General features: G+C 39.4%; 1 protein-coding gene across 1 annotated transcript in view; it reads right to left on the minus strand.

Moving 5' to 3' along the window:
* The window catches only part of LOC128701426 (location of vulva defective 1-like), a 384,351-nt gene that overhangs the window by 259,793 nt on the left and 101,884 nt on the right, over nt 1-22,674 (minus strand). Inside the window, exons 13-15 of the mRNA XM_070100373.1 lie at nt 16,254-16,352; nt 14,881-14,983; nt 13,433-13,515 (exon numbers count right to left, since the gene is read on the minus strand). Coding sequence (XP_069956474.1) covers nt 13,433-13,515; nt 14,881-14,983; nt 16,254-16,352 — 285 coding nt within the window. The remainder of the gene's footprint in view (nt 1-13,432; nt 13,516-14,880; nt 14,984-16,253; nt 16,353-22,674) is intronic.

Consider the following 22,674-nt stretch of genomic DNA (forward strand, 5'->3'; position numbering starts at 1 on the left):
GTTTCCCTACTTGACCACATCTGGACCAACACCATATCCCCTTTAAAATCAGGCATAATTACAGATAATACCACAGACCACTACCCGACTTTCCTCATAACAACTCTTGGTAAATTACCCCAAGACACTACTAAAGTCACCTTCAGACTTCACAATGAGGCAGCCATTAATAACTTCACAACAGCAGTAGCAAACATTGACTGGCACACTGAGCTAGAAATCTATACAGATATTGACGAATGTATTAATAATTTTCTAAAAAAGACCCAATACCTCTATAACAAGCACTGCCCTAAAAAAACTAAACAGATGACAGCTAAGAGACTGAACAGTCCCTGGCTAACACCCAGCATTCTCAAATCCATAAATACAAAACACCAATATGAAAAACAGTACAGAATGGGTCACATAACCAGAGACCAAACAAAACGTTACTCGTCAATCCTAACCAGCCTGATAAGAAGGGCAAAAAAATTGTATTATGAGAACAGATTATCCAACTTACAAGGTGATATAAAAAAGACCTGGAAAACCCTATCAGAAATTCTAGGAACAAAAAAGATATCACGAAATAGCGAAATAAAATTAGCAAAATCAGATGAACCCCAACTCCCACCAACAGAAACAGCAAACAGACTCAATGATTTCTTCTCCACTATAGGACAAAACCTTGCCAATAAAATCCCAAGCTCAGATACCCCACCAAATGACTACCTCACCGGCAACTACCCGAACACACTGTTCCTAGCTCCGACTAACCCATACGAAGTCTCCCTTATTATCAACACACTAAAAAACAAGGCAGGAGATTTAAATACCTTACCACCCTTTATATACAAAAAAGTGTCACAAGTGCTATCACCAATCATTGCAACACTCTTTAACAAATCCATTGAATCCTCCACCTTCCCTACAGTACTCAAAATAGCAAGGGTCACCCCGATCCACAAAGGAGGAGACCAAACAGAGTTGAATAACTATAGGCCAATATCCAACTTACACCCTCTCTCAAAAATCTTCGAAAAATTAATTCATAAACGAATCTACTCCTACCTTATCTCCCAAAACATACTCAACCCCTGCCAATTTGGATTCAGGCCTAATAAAAATACTAATGATGCTATTATACACATGCTAGAACATATATACACTGCAATAGAGAAAAAAGAAGTCCCACTGGGGATCTTCATTGACTTACGTAAAGCTTTTGATACAGTTGACCATGACTTGCTCCACGTAAAATTGTCACACTATGGTATAAGAGGGCACTCCCTCAACTACCTCAAGTCATACCTCAGCAACAGAAGCCAATATGTGTACGCAAATGGGGCAAACTCCTCTGCACAACCAATTACAGTTGGTGTCCCACAGGGAAGTGTCCTTGGCCCTCTTCTCTTTCTCCTATACATAAATGACCTACCAAATGCTTCGCAATTACTCAAACCCACACTATTTGCAGATGACACTACATACGTCTTCTCCCACCCGAGCCCAGTCACGCTAGCCAATACTGTAAATACCGAATTACAGAAAATATCTACCTGGATGAGAACTAACAAACTTACACTAAACATTGACAAAACCTACTTCATTCAGTTTGGTAACAGAGCTACAGATGTCCCTCTTAACATAATGATAAACGGATCACCTATCACAAAGCTAACAGAGGGAAAATTCTTAGGAATCCACCTTGATAATAGACTCAAATTTCATACACATATACAACAAATTTCTAAGAAAATTTCCAAGACTGTAGGCATACTATCAAAGATACGGTACTATGCTCCACAGTCAGCCCTCCTGGCCCTATATCACTCTCTTATTTACCCCTATCTCACCTATGGAATTTGTGCATGGGGCTCAACAACAAGTAACCATCTCAGACCACTAATTACCCAACAAAAGGCTGCAGTTAGAATGATAACAAATTCTCACTATAGGCAGCACACTCCACCAATATTCAATACACTAAACCTCCTCACCATACAAAACATCCATACTTACTACTGCACCTATTACATACATAGAACACTTAACTCTGATATTAACCCTCCCCTCAAACATCTCCTTGCCAACCTCAACAGAACACATGACCATAACACAAGGCACAGATCACTCTTTGATGTTCCTCGTGTCCATCTCACACTATGTAAAAACTCAATGCACATAAAAGGCCCTAATTTCTGGAATTCATTACCTGTAAATATAAAAGAAACACTACCTGTTTATAAATTCAAGTCTCTTCTCAAAGATCACTTACTCACCCAAAACCAAATAAATACTGAATAACTGAACCTTATAAATTGTATATCTTAAATGTTTCTCACAATTATATCACATAAATGTTAAACCTAAAACCCAATCTAACTTTATTATTTTTTAAATACACTACCTAACAGAATACTCCATTCTACTGAATGTACAACAATGCATACAACCATATGACCTGTCTTTGTAATACTCACTTGTGCTTTATAGTAACCTGTTTACATTAATGTTTTATCACTGATTTCATCATTGCTTAGTTAATCTTAAGTTAATTTTAAGCCAGCCCGTAATGCTATGCATAGTATAAGTGGCTTTGGCATACTGCTCTTACCTGTATTTGTTGTACCTCTGTATGTGTGCTCAAATTTTTAAATAAATAAATAAATAAATAAATAAATAAATAAATAAATAAATGTGTACATGTACGTGTAGTGTGAAATAAGTGTAAGTAGAAGTAGCAAGACATATCTGTAATCTTGCATATTTATGAGACAGCAATCCTACCATCATGTAAAAAAATTATAGGCTCTTGTTTTACACTCACTTGGCAGGATGGTAGTACATCCCTGGGTGGTTGCTGTCTACCAACCTACTACCTAGACATAACCTAGATATAACCAGATTTTTTTTTTTTTAACGAACCAGCTGTATCCCACCAAGGCAGGGTGGCCCAAAAAGAAAAACAAATGCTTCTCTTTTTAAATTTAGTAATTTATACAAGAGAATGGGTTACTAGCCCCTTGCTCCTGGCATTTTAGGCTCCTCTTACAACACGCATGGCTTACTGAGGAAGAATTCAGTTCCACTTCCCCATGGAGAATATAACCAGATATAAACATGTAACCGGGAGCAAGGGGCTAGTAACCCCTTCTCCCGTATAAATTACTAAATTTAAAAAGAGAAACTTTCGTTTTTCTTTTTGGGCCACCCTGCCTTGGTGGGATACGGCTGGTTTGTTGAAAAAAAAAAAATAAACATGTAAATAGTTCATGACCAATGTAACTTATTTAGCTATCAAAACTTTTGGGCCAAGTCCCTGTACCCATTACGTGCCTCTGGAATCTTTTGATGACCATCCACAGGATGGGTATGGGTGCACAATAAAGATACCAAACTAAACTAACTTCTCTCCAGTGCTATTTAAGATCATGAACTTGCTTAGTATACATAATATTCACTCATATTATTGTGCCTACTACATACACAGAACATTATACTCCAATATAAACCCTCCTCTCAAACTCCTCCTTGATAACTACAACAGAACGCACAGCCATAACACAAGGCACAAAACATTCTTTGACATCCCTCGTGTCCATCTCACCCTATGTAAAAATGCTATGCACTTAAACGGCCCGAAGATCTGGAAATCATTGCCAGAATATACAAAAGGGTCCCTGCCTGAAAATCAATTTAAGGCTCTACGTAGAAATCACTAATGACTTACTGGTAGGTGATAATGCATAGTGTTTGTTTGGTTAATTTTGGGAGATGAGGTGATTTCTACGTTATTATTTATTATTTTATTATCACACTGGCCTTGGTGGGAATCGGCCAGTGTGATAATAAAATAATAAATAATAACGTAGAAATCACCTCATCTCCCAAAATTAACCAAACAAACACTATGCATTATCACCTACCAGTAAGTCAAAAAATTTCAAATAATTTACGACTGCTCAATTAACTAAGCATTATTTCAAACTCAAAATTCTTTCACTCTCATTATTGTAAATTGTACTGAACAGTAATTCTGTAATTTTTTTATATACTTCATCTAGGAAAGGTTGGAGGAAGGGGGTAAAGGAGGTTTTGTGTGCGAGGGGCTTGGACTTCCAGCAGGCATGCGTGAGCGTGTTTGATAGGAGTGAATGGAGACAAATGGTTTTTAATACTTGACGTGCTGTTGGAGTGTGAGCAAAGTAACATTTATGAAGGGGTTCAGGGAAACCGGCAGGCCGGACTTGAGTCCTGGAGATGGGAAGTACAGTGCCTGCACTCTGAAGGAGGGGTGTTAATGTTGCAGTTTAAAAACTGTAGTGTAAAGCACCCTTCTGGCAAGACAGTGATGGAGTGAATGATGGTGAAAGTTTTTCTTTTTCGGGCCACCCTGCCTTGGTGGGAATCGGCCGGTGTGATAATAAAAAAAAAATAAAAAAATAAATTAAATTATGGGGAATCAAATTCAAAATGGGAATTGACACAGTTACTTTTTGCTGATGATACTGTGCTTATGGGAGATTCTAAAGAAAAATTGCAAAGGTTAGTGGATGAGTTTGGGAATGTGTGTAAAGGTAGCAAGTTGAAAGTGAACATAGAAAAGAGTAAGGTGATGAGGGTGTCAAATGATTTAGATAAAGAAAAATTGGATATCAAATTGGGGAGGAGGAGTATAGAAGAAGTGAATGTTTTCAGATACTTGGGAGTTGACGTGTCGGCCGATGGATTTATGAAGGATGAGATTAATCATAGAATTGATGAGGGAAAAAAGGTGAGTGGTGCGTTGAGGTATATGTGGAGTCAAAAAACGTTATCTATGGAGGCAAAGAAGGGAATGTATGAAAGTATAGTAGTACCAACACTCTTATATGGGTGTGAAGCTTGGGTGGTAAATGCAGCAGCGAGGAGAAGGTTGGAGGCAGTGGAGATGTCCTGTTTAAGGGCAATGTGTGGTGTAAATATTATGCAGAAAATTCGGAGTGTGGAAATTAGGAGAAGGTGTGGAGTTAATAAAAGTATTAGTCAGAGGGCAGAAGAGGGGTTGTTGAGGTGGTTTGGTCATTTAGAGAGAATGGATCAAAGTAGAATGACATGGAAAGCATATAAATCTATAGGGGAAGGAAGGCGGGGTAGGGGTCGTCCTCGAAAGGGTTGGAGAGAGGGGGTAAAGGAGGTTTTGTGGGTAAGGGGCTTGGACTTCCAGCAAGCGTGCGTGAGCGTGTTAGATAGGAGTGAATGGAGACGAATGGTACTTGGGACCTGACGATCTGTTGGAGTGTGAGCAGGGTAATATTTAGTGAAGGGATTCAGGGAAACCGGTTATTTTCATATAGTCGGACTTGAGTCCTGGAAATGGGAAGTACAATGCCTGCACTTTAAAGGAGGGGTTTGGGATATTGGCAGTTTGGAGGGATATGTTGTGTATCTTTATATGTGTATGCTTCTAGACTGTTGTATTCTGAGCACCTCTGCAAAAACAGTGATAATGTGCGAGTGTGGTGAAAGTGTTGAATGATGATGAAAGTATTTTCTTTTTGGGGATTTTCTTTCTTTTTTGGGTCACCCTGCCTCGGTGGGAGACGGCCGACTTGTTGAAAAAAAAAAAAATAAATGAGTATACCAGGAAAAGTATACAGTAGGGTTATAATTGAAAGAATTAGAGGTAAGACAGAATGTAGGATTGCGGATGAGCACGGAGGCTTCAGAGTGGGTAGGGGATGTGTAAATCAAGTGTTTACATTGAAGCATATATGTGAACAGTATTTAGATAAAGGTAGGGAAGTTTTTATTGCATTTATGGATTTAGAAAAGGCATATGATAGAGTGGATAGAGGAGCAATGTGGCAGATGTTGCAAGTATATGGAATAGGTGGTAAGTTACTAAATGCTGTTAAGAGTTTTTATGAGGATAGTGAGGCTCAGGTTAGGGTGTGTAGAAGAGAGGGAAAATACTTCCCGGTAAAAGTAGGTCTTAGACAGGGATGTGTAATGTCACCATGGTTGTTTAATATACAGTGGACCCCCGGTTAACGATATTTTTTCACTCCAGAAGTATGTTCAGGTGCCAGTACTGACCGAATTTCTTCCCATAAGGAATATTGTGAAGTAGATTAGTCCATTTCAGACCCCCAAACATACACGTACAAACGCACTTACATAAATACACTTACATAATTGGTCGCATTCGGAGGTGATCGTTATGCGGGGGTCCACTGTATTTATAGATGGGGTTGTAAAAGAAGTAAATGCTAGGGTGTTCGGGAGAGGGGTGGGATTAAATTATGGGGAATCAAATTCAAAAGGGGAATTGACACAGTTACTTTTTGCTGATGATACTCTGCTTATGGGAGATTCTAAAGAAAAACTGCAAAGGTTAGTGGATGAGTTTTGGAATGTGTGTAAAGGTAGAAAGTTGAAAGTGAACATAGAAAAGAGCAAGGTGATGAGGGTATCAAATGATTTAGATAAAGAAAAATTGAGTATCAAATTGGGGAGGAGTATGGAAGAAGTGAATGTTTTCAGATACTTGGGAGTTGATGTGTCGGCGGATGGATTTATGAAGGATGAGGTTAATCATAGAATTGATGAGGGAAAAAAGGTGATTGGTGCGTTGAGGTATATGTGGAGTCAAAAAACGCTATCTATGGAGGCAAAGAAAGGAATGTATGAAAGTATAGTGGTACCAACACTCTTATATGGATGTGAAGCTTGGGTGGTAAATGCAGCAGTGAGGAGATGGTTGGAGGCAGTGGAGATGTCCTGTCTAAGGGCAAGGTGTGGTGTAAATATTATGCAGAAAATTCGGAGTGTGGAAATTAGGAGAAGGTGTGGAGTTAATAAAAGCATTAGTCAGAGGGCAGAAGAGGGGTTGTTGAGGTGGTTTGGTCATTTAGAGAGAATGGATCAAAGTAGAATGACATGGAAAGCATATAAATCTATAGGGGAAAGAAGGAGGGGTAGGGGTCGTCCTCGAAAGGGTTGGAAAGAGGGGGTAAAGGAGGTTTTGTGGGCGAGGGGCTTGGACTTCCAGCAAGCGTGCGTGAGTGTGTTAGATAGGAGTGAATGGAGACGAATGATACTTGGGACCTGACGATCTGTTGAGTGTGAGCAGGGTAATATTTAGTGAAGGGATTCAGGGAAACCGGTTATTTTCATATAGTCGGACTTGAGTCCTGGAAATGGGAAGTACAATGCCTGCACTTTAAAGGAGGGGTTTGGGATATTGGCAGTTTGGAGGGATATGTTGTGTATCTTTATACGTATATGCTTCTAAACTGTTGTATTCTGAGCACCTCTGCAAAAACAGTGATAATGTGTGAGTGTGGTGAAAGTGTTGAATGATGATAAAAGTATTTTCTTTTTGGGGATTTTCTTTCTTTTTTGAGTCACCCTGCCTCGGTGGGAGACGGCCGACTTTTTGAAAAAAAAAAAAAAAAAAGAAAGGACGGAAGGATGACCCAGGCAACCATCATCCTAGGATAACCCAAAAAACTCAGAGAGTGACTTTATTTCCATGTGGTTGGTGGGGAGGAAGGTATGTGGAAGGCAGTGAGGGTTAGTGAGTGAGTGGTGTCTTTGTGACACAAGACACGCAGGTGACTCAGCATATTTACAAGTCCACCCACACACAACTACAAGCTTTCAGAACCTCTTGCAGTTCTAGGAACGTGTCCAGTGCCTCCATATGTGTGTATATATATATGATAGAAAAATAGTAATAAACAATATTTTTTACTGGTGGTTTGTGTAAACATGTTTTGTAAACAATATAATGACAGAAAAGTTTGTGCAGTTATTGTGTAGTGTACGAGTGAATATATACCAAATAGTCCTTATATTGGTCTCACAGGCCACAAATGTTACTTTAAAATATTAAAAAATAAAAGACAAAAGTAGAAAAAAACAAAATAAACTATTACCACGTGACTGGCAGTCAGCGATGTTGCCGTAAGCAGTTCAGTTTCTGTCAACTTCATGCCTCCTTATCTCGGTAAGTACTGATCACAAAAAAAAAAATTCTTTTGCCCTATAACACCCACAAAAAACTATCATTTCAAAGAAAAAAATTTTTTTTTCCGAATATTTTTCGACCCTGAGAATGAGTTTACTCGGAAGAGGGCCTCTCAACCCTCAAAGGGTTAAATAACTTCAAGGGCACACGAATAATTTATACTCTCTTTACATTCAGCAGAATTTCATTCAAATTACTTATTGCCTCTGTTCAACACTACACATTCCAGTAGTTAAATAATGCTTTTATTCTCTTCATTATGGTTACTCAATCACTAAGCTCTCTTATAAAGCTGTTCTATATAGTGCAACATTTTGCAAATGCAACTGAAAAAGTGGATATACTTCTTCAATCACATTCACAACTTAATGGAGTTGCCAGGTGATAATCAAAGAGCTAGAATAATCAAATGAATTAATATACAGTGGACCCCCGGTTAACGATTTTAATCCGTGCAAGAGGGGTAATTGTTATGCGAAATAATCGTTATGTGAATGAATTTTCCCCATAAGAAATAATGGAAATAAAATTAATCCGTGCAAGACACCCAAAAGTATGAAAAAAAAAAATTTTACCACATGAAATATACATTTTCCCACACACAAAGAGAAGGATACATGCACAATAGTAGAGTAGTACATGCACAGTATATATTGTGCATGTACTAGTCTACTAAATGAAGAATAAATGACACTTACCTTTATTGAAGATGCAGCAATGACTGATGAGACACTGTGTCCTGGGAGTGCCTTTTCCTCCTGAGTACTGTAGGTCCTGTTTGGCATTTTCTTCCAGAACAGGCCTTATCACACTGTGTATGCCACTACGATTCTTAAATCTCTCAAACCAACCTTTGCTGGCTTTAAATTCACCAATATGAGCACTAGTTCCAGGCATTTTTTCCTGTTCACCTGGGTGTTAGTCGACTTGTGTGGGTTGCATCCTGGGAGACAAGATTAAGGACCCCAATGGAAATAAGTTAGACAGTCTTCGATGACACTGACTTTTTTGGGTTATCCTGGGTGGCAAATCCTCTGGGGTTAATTGTTTCTTGGTATTCTCAATAAGCCACACCAACAACGGTGCTACAGCAGCAGCAGCAGCTGACAGTGCAGCAGCAGCAGCAGCTGTACCACCAATAGTAGCGATGGTTGATTGGGGTTTATTATACAACCTGGCCAGCTCGGAGACATGCACTCCACTTTCATACTTATCAATGATCTTTTTCTTCATCTCTATTGTAATTCTCACCCTTATTGCTGTAGGGTTGGCACTAGAAGCTTTCTTGGGGCCCATGGTCACTTATTTTCCAGAAAAAGCACCGAAAACACTGTAATAATACGAAATATTCCGATTGTATGCTTGGATGTTACCGCGGAGGCTGGCTGGTAAACAATGCCACCGGCGGAACATGTGAGCGTGGCTCAGGCCGCACATTGGACGCGTCTCGGACGAAAATCGGTAAGCGGGTTTTTAAGCGGTATGTGAGGCAAAATTTTTGCAATTAAAGTAAGCGGTATGCGAAATAATCGCTATGTGATGCCATCGTTATGCGGGGGTCCACTGTATTACTATATAGCCATAACACTAATCAATATAGTGAACTGGTGGTCTGGTGGCTAAAGCTCCCGCTTCACACACGGAGGGCCCGGGTTCGATTCCCGGCGGGTGGAAATTCCGACACGTTTCCTTACACCTATTGTCCTGTTCACCTAGCAGCAAATAGGTACCCGGGTGTTAGTCGACTGGTGTGGGTCGCATCCTGGGGGACAAGATTAAGGACCCCAATGGAAATAAGTTAGACAGTCCTCGATGACGCACTGACTTTCTTGGGTTATCCTGGGTGGCTAACCCTCCGGGGTTAAAAATCCGAACGAAATCTTATCTTATCTTATATACAACATTATTAACACTAATCAATATAGTGAATAATATACAACAACCTTATTAACAATAATCAATATACCAGTGAACTTATATACAACAACCTTATTAACCCTTAAACAGTCCAAACGTATATATACATTCACCTGCGCAGTGCCCCGAATATTTTGAGAAAAAAAAATTGTTTTTTTTTTTATAGAATAAAAAGAGCATGAGGTACCCAGGCATCCCCAATTTCTTTCATACGGCGCACACTGAGTGCGCACACCAATTCTCTCATGTCTAGGCGACTCAGGCCTATCGTATCAATGTTGAATGAATAAAAAATGAAATGCATATATATGTTTGGGGTGCTACGCGAGAGAACGTATAGAGTGGACCCCCAGTATTCGATGGCATCAGTATTCGATAAATCTGGTATTCGATGCATTTTAGCGCAAAAATTTCGCCTCGGTATCCGATCGAAAACCCGGTATTCGATGCGATTCGTATGAGATGTGTCCACGTATGGCCTGAACTGCTCCGTGTGTGCCAGTGTTTACAAGCCAGCCAGTGTGCGCGCATCTAAGGATACATTCGGTACATTCCATATTATCACTGTTTTTGGTGCTTGTTTCTGCAAAGTAAGTCACCAGGTTGTATAGCAAAATAAGTCACCAGGTTGTATAGTAAACCCCAATCAACCATCTCTACTATAGTGACCAGGAAAACGGCAATCAAGGAAGCTGTTCTTGCAAAAGGTGCAACTGTGATTACGAAACAGCAACCGCAAATGTTAGAAAATGTTGAGAGACTGTTATTTGTGTGGATAAATGAAAAACAGATAGCAGGAGATAGCATCTCTCAAGCGATCATTTGTGAAAAGGCTAGGAAATTGCATGACGATTTGGTAAAGAAATTGCCTGCAACTAGTGCTGATGTGAGTGATTTTAAGGCCAGCAAAGGTTGGTTTGAAAGATTTAAGAATCATAGTGGCATACACAGTGTGATTAGGCATGGTGAGGCTGCCAGTTCAGACCAAAAAGCAGCTGAAAAATATGTGAAGGAATTCAAAGTGTACATAGTGAAGAATTTAAACCTGAACAAGTGTTTAATTGCGACAAAACAGGCCTGTTTTGGAAGAAAATGCCAAGGACCTACATTACTCAGGAGGAAAAGGCACTCCCAGGACATAAGCCTATGAAAGACAGGCTTACTCTGTTTATGTGTGCCAATGCTAGTGGTGATTGCAAAGTGAAGCCTTTATTGGTGTATCACTCTGAAACTCCCAGAGTGTTCAGGAAAAACAATGTCCTCAAGGCTAATTTGTGTGTGCTGTGGAGGGCAAACAGTAAGGCATGGGTCACTAGAGACTTTTTCTATGACTGGTTACACCATGCATTTGCCCCCACTGTGAAAAATTACCTAATTGAAAAGAAATTAGACCTTAAGGATCTCACCTTCAAGGACCATAACATTGTATCAATCGCATCTGCTAGAAAAATGACAGGATGGATAATGAGAACCTTCAAAACTAGGGAGGCCAAGCCCATGATGACACTCTTCAGGTCACTTGTTCTATCTAGGCTGGAATATTGCTGCACACTAACAGCACCTTTCAAGGCAGGTGAAATTGCCGACCTAGAAAATGTACAGAGAACTTTCACGGCGCGCATAACGGAGATAAAACACCTCAATTACTGGGAGCGCTTGAGGTTCCTAAACCTGTATTCCCTGGAACGCAGGAGGGAGAGATACATGATTATATACACCTGGAAAATCCTAGAGGGACTAGTACCGAACTTGCACACGAAAATCACTCACTACGAAAGCAAAAGACTTGGCAGACGATGCACCATCCCCCCAATGAAAAGCAGGGGTGTCACTAGCACGTTAAGAGACCATACAATAAGTGTCAGGGGCCCGAGACTGTTCAACTGCCTCCCAGCACACATAAGGGGGATTACCAACAGACCCCTGGCAGTCTTCAAGCTGGCACTGGACAAGCACCTAAAGTCAGTTCCTGATCAGCCGGGCTGTGGCTCGTACGTTGGTTTGCGTGCAGCCAGCAGCAACAGCCTGGTTGATCAGGCTCTGATCCACCAGGAGGCCTGGTCTCAGACCGGGCCGCGGGGGCGTTGACCCCCGGAACTCTCTCCAGGTAAACTCCAGGTAAGTGCCTCCTGGTATCAGACAATGCCCCTGGTCATCCTACAGACTTGGCAGAGCGACTTTCTGGGGACATGAGCCTCATTAAGGTGAAGTTTTTGCCTCCTAATACCATTCCTCTCCTGCAGCCCATGGACCAGCAGGTCATTTCCAACTTCAAGAAACTGTACACAAAAGCTATGTTTCAAAAGAGCTTTGTAGTGACCACAGAAACTCAACTGAGTCTAATCACTTTAATGTCCTCAATTGTATAAACCTTATAGGTACGGCTTGGGAGGGAGTGACTAAGAGGACCTTGAACTCTGCTTGGAAAAAACTGTGGCCAGAATGTGTAGACAAAATGGATTTTGAAGGATTTGAGACTAACCCTGAGAATCCTATGCCAGCTGAGGAATCCATTGTGGCATTGGGGAAGTCCTTGGGGTTGGAGGTTAGTGGGGAGGATGTGGAAGAGTTGGTGGAGGAGGACAATGACAAACTAACCACTGATGAGCTGCTAGATCATCTTCAACAGCAAGAGGCCAGACCTGAGGAAACTGCTTTGGAGGAGGGGATAGAGAAATTGAAGAAGTTGCCTACTTCAAAGATTAAGGAAATTTTTGCAAAGTGGCTTGAAGTGCAAACCTTTTTTGATGAAAATCACCCTGACACAGCTACTGCAAGCTGTGTTGGCAGCCTGTACAATGACAATGTTGTGAACCACTTTAGGAAAGTCATAAAGGAACTAGAGGTACAGGCCTCTATGGACAGATATGTTGTGCGACAGAAATCTAGTGACTCTCAAGCTGGTCTTAGTGGCATTAAAAGAAGAAGAGAAGTAACCCCGGAAAAGGACTTGCTACCTCAAGTCCTAATGGAAGGGGATTCCCCTTCTAAACACTAACACCATCCACACTCTCCCCTCCTCCCATCCCATCAATCATCACCAGATCTTCATTATAGTTAAGTGTCAATTATTCTATTGTTATTCTTCTATTGTTATTGTTGTTATTGTAATTATTCTATTGCATTAAACTTAATATTTCATGTGGTAAAATATTTTTTTTCATACTTTTGGGTGTCTTGGACGGATTAATTTGATTTCCATTATTTCTTACGGGGAAAATTGATTCACTTTTCGATATTTTTGGTATTCGATGAGCTCTCAGGAATGGATTAATATCGAATACCGGGGGTCCACTGTATATACTGTATATAAGGGTTAACAATAATTAATACCCAGTAGTGTATGGACGTTTATCCATTTTTATTTTTCAACAAACCAACCGTATCCCACTAAGCCACCCTGTCTAGCCATTTGTTAACACTAATCAATACAGTAGTATACTGATATCCATCTAATGCTAATCAATATAGTGTAATGATATCTATCCATTTTATTAATAATAATGATGCACTTACTATTGATTGGGCTCGTTCCCTTGTTACGTCCATTACATTACACTTGACAGCATCTAAAGGATTTGCCTCGACCACCATGTTCACTGTGAAACAACCAATTATCAAATTAACATGTTTATTATCTTTAATCTTAAACTTATTTTCTTATAACTAAAAAATAAAATATCATATGAAAATTTGAATATTATTAACATATTCATGAAACAGCGTTTCATCACAACTTATTATCACTTTCAAATATTTATCAACATTCATATATTATGTGTGAATGATGATGAGTGTGTTTCTTTTCTGGGTCACCCTGCCAGTGGGAGATGGCCAGCATATTGAAAAAATATACATGTACATGTATATATTTCTTCTTTCTTTCAACAAACCAGCAGTATCCCACTGAGGCAGGGTGGCCCAAAAAGAGAAACAAAAGTTTCTCTTTTAAACTTTATTAATGTATACAGGAGAAAGGGTTACTAGCTCCTTGCTCCCGGCATTTTAGTTGCCTCTTACGACATGCATAGCTTATGGAGGAAGAATTTTGTTCCACTTTCCCATGGAGATAAGAGGAAATAAACAAGAACTAGTAAGAAAATAGAAAAAACCCAAAGAGGTGTTTATATGTGTATGCTTGTACATGTATGTGTAGTGTGACCTAAGTGTAAGTAGAAGTAGCAAGACATACCTGAAATCTTACATGTTTATGAGACAGAAAAAAAAGACTCCAGCAATCCTACAATCATGTAAAACAATTACAGGCTTTCGTTTTACACTCACTTGGCAGGACAGTAATACCTCCCTGAGCAACCACCCAGGGAGGTACTACCGATGGTAGGATTGCTTTTGTCCTTTTTTCTGTCTCATGAACATGCAAGATTTCAGGTACGTCTTGCTACTTCTACTTACACTTAGGTCACACTACACATGCATGTACATGTTTATGTATACACACTCATCTGAGTTTTATTTTATTTTATCTGAATAGCTCTTGTTCTTATTGAGAAGGGATTCAGGAAAACCAGTTAGCCGGACTTGAGTCCTGGAAATGGGAAGTACAATGCCTGCACTTTAAAGGAGGGGTTTGAGTTATTGGCAGTTTGGAGGGACATCTACACTGTAGTATCTGAGCGCCTTTGCAAAGACAGTGATTATGTACGAGTGATGGTGAAAGTGTTGAATGATGAAAGTTTTTTCCTCTCTTTTTGGGGCTTTTCTTTCTTTTAGTCACCCTGCCTTGGCAGGAAATGGCTGTTTTTAAAAAAAAAAAAAAAAAAAAAAAGCTTGCTGAGTAAACTACATAAAGTTTACAGTAGAATTACTACTGAAAGGGTTGGGGAAAGGCAGAAAGTAGAATTGCAGTACCTAAGACCATTACATATGGTTGGGGAAAGGCAGAAAGTAGGATTGCAGTACCTAAGACCATTACATATCACCTGTTATTACTACACAAGACTCACCATCTGAAACAATGACAGAATAATCCAGTGACTCTGCATTCTCAACATCAGACCACGGTGCGACACACTGCCCATTTTGTCTGTGGCCGCTCTTATCTTGGCTCTAGGTAAAACACAATATCTGGTATTAGCTCACTTTCTTTTGGTACCAATTTTGAAGAATAGACACAATATAGTGGCTAGAATAATTCACCAAAAACTCACACTTATAAGAGGAACCTTATGACAACATTATGGTCTGCCCTGTACCATTGTCAATCACAACTAAATGGTCCATAATATATGGAAATGTTATAAGGAAGCTCTCCTAAGTGTGGGTTTTCTCGCAAATGGTAGCAATGTTCCCAAAGAGTACTTACGTAATAAACTAAATGATTCTTTTTCATTCTTAAAACTGGTCATAAACAAAAGAAACCAAAGATTAAGAACAAAAAGGCATAATACCATGACTGGAACCATGCACAAATAACCCACACATAGGAAAGAGGAGCTTACAGAGCTTTACAGAGAAATAAACACTTCAATTTCAATTGGGATAACGTTCTGATCTGACTTGGACCATTTACAAAGTCACACTTGGTCGAAGTTGAACCGAAATGTCATCATAAGTTCCTCTCTCCTGTGTGTGGATTATTTGTGTATAAACCAATGATTTAGTAATATTAAAAAAATATTTGGTAAAGTGAGGAGTTCCACTAGTTCAGAGGTGTTTTCACTACTAATTAACATTGCAATTCTTGGCAGATAACTTCTATGAACAATAAGCAGTGTCAGGAAACCAAGAATACAATTCAGAGGGCTGAGGAAGAATTGTTGACGAGGTTTGGAGATTTAGAGAGGGTGGGGTGGGATAGGATGATTCATAGAGTATATAAATCTGGGGTGGAAGGTAGGAGGGGTAGGGGTTGTCCCAGGAATGGTTAGAGGGCAGGAGTAAAGGATACTTTGAGGCTTATATAAGAATGTCTGATAGAAGTGAATGGAGACACGTGGTTTTTAATAGACATGCTGTTGGAAAGAGAGCAAGATAATATTTATGAAGGAATTCAGGGAAACTGATTAGCTAAATTTGAGTCCTGGAGGTGGGAAGGGCAGTGCTTGCACTCTGAAGGAGGGGTGGTCATGTTGCAGTATGAGGGCCATCTGAACTATGATGTTAGTACACATCTGGCAAAGGAGCAATTGAGTGAATGATGGGAAGAGTATTTCCTCTTTTTCTTGAGACACCCTACCTCAGTAGGAGATGACCAGTGTAAAAAGCATATGTATGTGTGGTTGCAGAAAAATGAGCTAGGTGCTTCATAACAATAATGAACAATGTTCAAAACTTATATTTATGCTAATGGTACAAAACACCTGATTAATGTCATTACCAGACCCATGCCACTGTTAATAGCAGCGATGCTTGTCACTGCCGGCACAAGATCCTCTGGAGTTGCTATGTCCATCTTCAGAATTCTTGCACCAATGTTCTGAATAAAGACAATCTAATATTATCTTTCAATCAATATTCTCTAAGTTTAACATTACATGAATGTACACTATGCATAGGTTGTATTCCAGTGCTCATCATTAATGTAGCCCAACCTCCCTCTAAAGCCATGACCACAAGATAGGTTGTCTCTTGAACTGGAGGACATCAACCATTAAGAAAGTTATTAACACATTCATCAGGGTTTCATGGGGTAAATTCCCCCATGACTCATAGATGGCATCCTAAAGCCGTAGGAGTGAACTGAAATTCTTCCCCTAGTAGATTTCTTTTTATCTCAGTCCAGAGGTTCTCAGTAATAAAGTTTGGGGAATTTCCTGGTCAGTCATTGAAGAAGGGTACCTCACAAGCCTAAACCACCGAACAACAGACTTCACTGTGTGGCAACAAGCACCACTCTTGGAAAAGACCCAGGCCAGGAGAGTACTGGCGAATAAAAAAAAAAAAAAAAAAAAAAAGCACTGTCTTGCATAAAAAACTCTGTACTACACTGCATGAAAGATTTAGGCAAATGATAAGAAATCAATTTTAGGTATGTTATTACAGGTAATGTTAGTGGGGACATTTCTCTAGGCTTCCCTGAATGTGCTTTTGGAGTGGGTATGTCATCAATACCATCCTCAAGGAACTGACACAACCCAGTCCTCACTGGATGCTCATGCACATCAGTGGCATCTATTACAGTGGACCCCTGGTTTTCGGCCAGTGCGGAAATCTTACAATTCAGATTTTGAGCATTTTTTTTTTTGGTGACATTTTCCCCCATGTTTCGTACATCCGCTTGGAAATCGTCGGTACCAGACACGTGCGCCTGAGCTGCTCATACGTTCATGACTCACTCTTGGGCACATTAAATGTCTTATTTTAGGTTAATATAGACATTTTCATTAATCCATCTATGATTTTTTCTCCAAATTTTGTAAGAAACATGTTACATAGCATATAAACATGCAATGTTTATATGCTGTGGAGGGTAAACATTATGTTTTCTCTGGTCCTGCATTAGAGAAAACTGCACGAATCTGCATTGGCCCAGTAACCACCCTTAATACATAAGCCTTTGTTTACAATTCTCAGCATGAATTATTCATTACTTCTCCCTTTGTTTATGATGGCATCTAAAGGTAGATGTTAGAAACAATTAAACTCAGTGAACATGGTATGTTGATGGTAATAATATGCCTGTGGGCCACAGTGTATGTAGCCAGTAAGTAGGCGTTGGATGTGAGTGACCAGGATGTGGAAGAGTTGGTGGACAACCACAGGGAAGAGCTAACAAGAGCCTTCAATAAAGGTATGTAATGTTCATTTATCATTAAAATGTCATTTACAGTGGACCCCCGCATAACGATCAGCTCCCAACTCGACCAATTATGTAAGTGCATTTTTGTAAGTGCTTTTGTAGGTGTATTTTTGGGGGTCTGAAACGGACTAATCTAATTCACAATATCTCTTATAGGAACAAATTCTGTCTATAACGGCACCCAAACAGACTTCTGGATTGAAATAATATCGTTATGCAGGGGTCCACTGTACATTTATTTCTCATTGTTTTCAGTATGTAAAACTATAGTCATTCTCTATTAAATGTATTTTTTTAATATTTTTGGGTGTCTGGAATAGATTAATTGAATTTACGTTATTTTTTGTGGGAAATATTACTTCAGTTTTCGGCCATTTCAGATTTTGGTCAACCTTCTGGAATGGATTAATTACGAAAACTGGGGGTCTACTGTATTTCCTTCATGTGGTGGTCTACCTCATGTAATACAGTGATCTGTATCTCTCTTGTGTCAGTGACTTAGTCCTGCCCACATTAGTTTGTCAAGAGCAAAAACTGTTCAACAAACTCAGCACTCAAGATAACACAGAGCTTAAGGATCTGTCCACTAAATATGCCCAATAAGCACTTACGATGCAGCCAGTAACTTAAGGGAATCCTGAAATGTCCCGTTTTGAGTTGACAGGCCAGCATAACGTTTTGTCGCATGGACAAACTTACCAAGATAGGGTATTACTTTAATGATGAGTGCTCTCCATGTATACTCCAGGTATAGTTGACAATGTGGTACATAACCTGCTGGTAGTTTGGGTAGTATCAGTTGACTGGCATGGTACATAACCTGCTGGTAGTTTGAGTATCAGTTGAGTGGAGTGGTGCATGACCTGCTGGTAGTTTGGGTAGTATCAGTTGACAGGAGTGGTATATAACCTGCTGGTAGTCTGGATAGTATCAGTTGGCTGGAGCAGTACATAACCTGCTGGTAGTTTGGGTAGTATCAGTTGACAGGAGTGGTACATAACCTGCTGGTAGTTTGGGTAGTATCAGTTGACAGGAGTGGTATATAACCTGCTGGTAGTCTGGATAGTATCAGTTGGCTGGAGCAGTACATAACCTGCTGGTAGTTTGGGTAGTATCAGTTGACAGGAGTGGTACATAACCTGCTGGTAGTTTGGGTAGTATCAGTTGACAGGAGTGGTACATAACCTGCTGGTAGTTTGGGTAGTATCAGTTGACTGGAGTGATACATAACCTGCTGGTAGTTTGAGTATCAGTTGAGTGGAGTGGTGCATGACAGTTTATAGTGGGCTTTGCATAATATTTTGTTAGAATCAAGAGAACATTGGATGGTATACATTCTTTTGGTCCTGTAGCAGCTCACCAGTTATCTGGTAGTTAGCTGTGTATACCTCTCTTATAACCCTCAAGCTACTAGTGTATTAGTGCCTGCTCTTATTAGGGTCTATAATGGGTGGGAAGACAGAAAACTGAAATATTTACATTTTGGTTAATGATTCCTTGTATTCAACCTGAAGCTCATTATGTAATTATCATTAAAAGTAAAGCAGTACCATATATTGCTGATGTACCCAATATGCTTCAATAACAATTATAAAAAAAAAGTGTTAACAATCCAACCTCTTTTGTTCAATTATCTTGTTCATTGCAGAGCATGCAACCTTCGTCTTAAACTTCCCTTTAATGCTTGTGACATGTTTATTACCATTTGTTCTCTTGTCTGAAGGTTTGTTTTAATATGTACTTTGTGAAGGGATTCAGGAAAACCGTTTAGGCGAACATGAGTCCTAGCGGTTGGAAGCACAATGACTGCGCTTTAAAGGAAGGGTTTGGGATATTTGATGTTTGAAGTGACATCTGAACCATCATCTATGTGCCTGTGAAAGTGCTGAATGAGAGTGAAAGAGTTTCTTTCTTTCCTTGGGTCACCCTGCCTCGGTGGGAGATAGCCAGCATGTTGAAAAGAAAAAAAAAAAAAAGATTCCTTTCCATAATAATAATAATAATAATTTTATTTTGCCATGATACATAGTTGTACAGGGGAATATAATAGCTGGGTTTATGCCAAAAGCCCCTTTGTATGCAGAGCATTTCGGGCAAACTTTAAATTAACTTAAGATTAGTAAAGCAATAACAGTTCATATGTTCATTAGATGAGTTACAGTGCATACAAGAGAATTTAGTATTATTAGGTAATGCTATTTGATTTTAATAAATCTAGTAAAGAAGTTCAGTAGAGAATAATTACAGTTTTGAATTAGTTTATAAAAATTACACTACATATTAAAATAGAACAATATAAAAGAATTTATAATATAAAGTACAGGTCCACCATCACAAATCTGGCAATCAAATATCTGGTTCCAACTGTTATTTGGCACTAATTTTGGCTAGCATAATTTCAAATTTCCAGGGTCGCCACACCAACCTGCTGCTACTGTTTGGTGGTGCTACTTGCTGCATAAGTCATTCCAATTTCTTTTTCCCCATTTATTTAGCCCTAGCCATGGTTTCAACAAATAAAAGAAATGCTTCTCGTTGTGTAAAGCACATGCACAGTACATTATCCATAAAAGGTAAGGTGGCTTTGAAGCCACTGTCAGTTGCCATGAGCTCAGTCTCATGACGCAGGGAAATATGCTTTATTATTATGTTAATATCAAAACTACGGCTTATTTACCTATCACAACTGATCTAATATGACATAATAAACAATATAAATAACATAAAAACATGTTTAATACTCCAGAATGAATAATATTTGGCATAATACCAAGCAGTTTGACGGAGGTAAGAGGAGGATATGGGATACAAGTACCATCCTCCTATCTCTGTCTTGGGGGTTTATATTTGAGAAAACAGAGTATACATATAGCACATGGCTAACTGTGATATACACTTGTAATGCAACATAAAACTGAAACAAAAAAGCTATTTTCTCTACATAGATTATCATACACAGCAGCATATGTGTAGAGAACCTAGGATAACCCACAAAAGTCAAAGTGAATTATTTCTAGTACCTGGCTTGGACTTGCCAAATATGATTTTTGGTAATTATTTTTTTTCTCGGTAGTTTGTTGGGCTATCTTATTGAAACTTGGGTAATGTATGATGGAAAGATGCTTCTTAACATAGATCAAAAATGAAAGAAATTGGACCATAAATAACGGAGTTCACTTCTCAGCCATAAGCCGACCTGTAGCAGTATACAGTGGTACTGCGAGTTTCGAACAGCTCCCAACTCGAACAATTATGTAAGTGTATTTTTGTAAGTATATTTTTGGGGGTCTGAAACGGACTAATCTAATTTACATTAGTCCTTATAGGAACAAATTCGTTCGGTAACGGCACTCAAACAGCCTTCTGGAACGAATTAAGTTTGTAACTCGAGGTACCACTGTATTTTTGTATGGTTTTTATTGTTGTATTCTTATTTTTTGGTTTCATTTGATAGAATGGAAGATATATTAGAGAAATAGATATGATTTTGATTGCTTCCACAATGAAAAGTACCTTGAAATTGAGCTCAAAGCAGCGAAAATGTTCGAGTTTTTGGTGATGTTCAAGAGTAAACAAATGACGTCACCATCAGTCCAAATTCCAATTCGCATTATTTATACAATTATTACAATAATGCAGTAGTCTACATAACAGTAAATCTTCTATTTTTTGAGTGAATACAAATTCCAAATGGTAAACAAGAGTAATATAAGAGGGGCCTAGAGCCGTGACTAATGAACAGAGAAGATGCTATTTTAGTGCCAGGAATGTCTGTATTGTTTATTCTGGATGCTATTTTGAAATTGGCATCTTTTGAAATTTGTGTGCAATTGGTAAAACTGCCAATTTCTGACCACTCTACTGGGTAGTTGAAATAGGTGAATGGGCAGTTTCTTGTACTCAGTTGACAGAACAGAATTAAGCTTATTCAGGTATATACAAATACAGTTACATAGATTATCATATATAACAGTGTATGTATAGAAAACCAAGGATAACCCAAAAAAATCAAACAAAGTGACATATATCCAGTACCTGGAAATAAGTCACTTGAAACCTCTGCATTGTCCATTGCACAGTGGTAGTAACTGTTAGTCTGGGTAAGAATCAGGTTCGTTACAGGCTCATCAATGTATAGTTGAAAATAGTCTAACTTTATAGACTAATTTTTGATGGGACATTCTAGCATGATGCCACTTCCACTGGCCTCAAAATTGCAAGGATGTGGCACGAATGGTGTGCTTTCTGTCCAAATCCATTCACGGTCACATGGTGCAGGGCGTACCTGTGGCATGGGGCGTGGGGAAGCAGAAGGTGGGATAGTAGTGGAGGCAGCACATGGTTGAGGGGGTGTCGGGTAGTCACCCACGCACTGCACCATGCGGTACAGGCACCATGCCACCCACCACCATCACCTCTTCCTCCATCCCCACATATTTTCCTTCATGATCACTATCACTATCAGTGGCCTGGGTTATGGATTGTGACCTCCCATGACCCTTGCAGACTGCACATGGCACACTGCCTGAACATAGGTGTGGAAAATTTTATAGGGGTGATTACCTGCACATACCTCAACATTATATGCATACGAGTAATCTCATTGGGAGACAACAACGATATTGTTTATCGTAGTCACCCCGTGTAGACATGTGAGAAAACTTAACCACCTCTGGTCACTGCTGGTGGCCCCCTCGACCCTCTCAATCTTATCCATATCTATCCGAGACCAGTATAAAATGGATAGCACCCTCAAGTACGGTGCTACTAATTAATTGTGGACTGTATAGATTATATTAGTGTAACTGAGTGAAGGGGGGGGAGGGGGTAGGTTACACATGGATATATCCATCAAGAAAAAACACTTGTACATAATCCCACCACTTACCAGATATTCTCTGGTGGTCACTTGATGTAGCTGGATCACCCATAACCCATCCAATTACAACATACCTAACTGGCCAGTATCAGTCTGCTATAACTAGAAAGGTTACTTAGC

The sequence above is a fragment of the Cherax quadricarinatus genome, chromosome 72, assembly GCF_038502225.1.
Source record: "Cherax quadricarinatus isolate ZL_2023a chromosome 72, ASM3850222v1, whole genome shotgun sequence".
NCBI lineage: Eukaryota > Metazoa > Arthropoda > Malacostraca > Decapoda > Parastacidae > Cherax > Cherax quadricarinatus.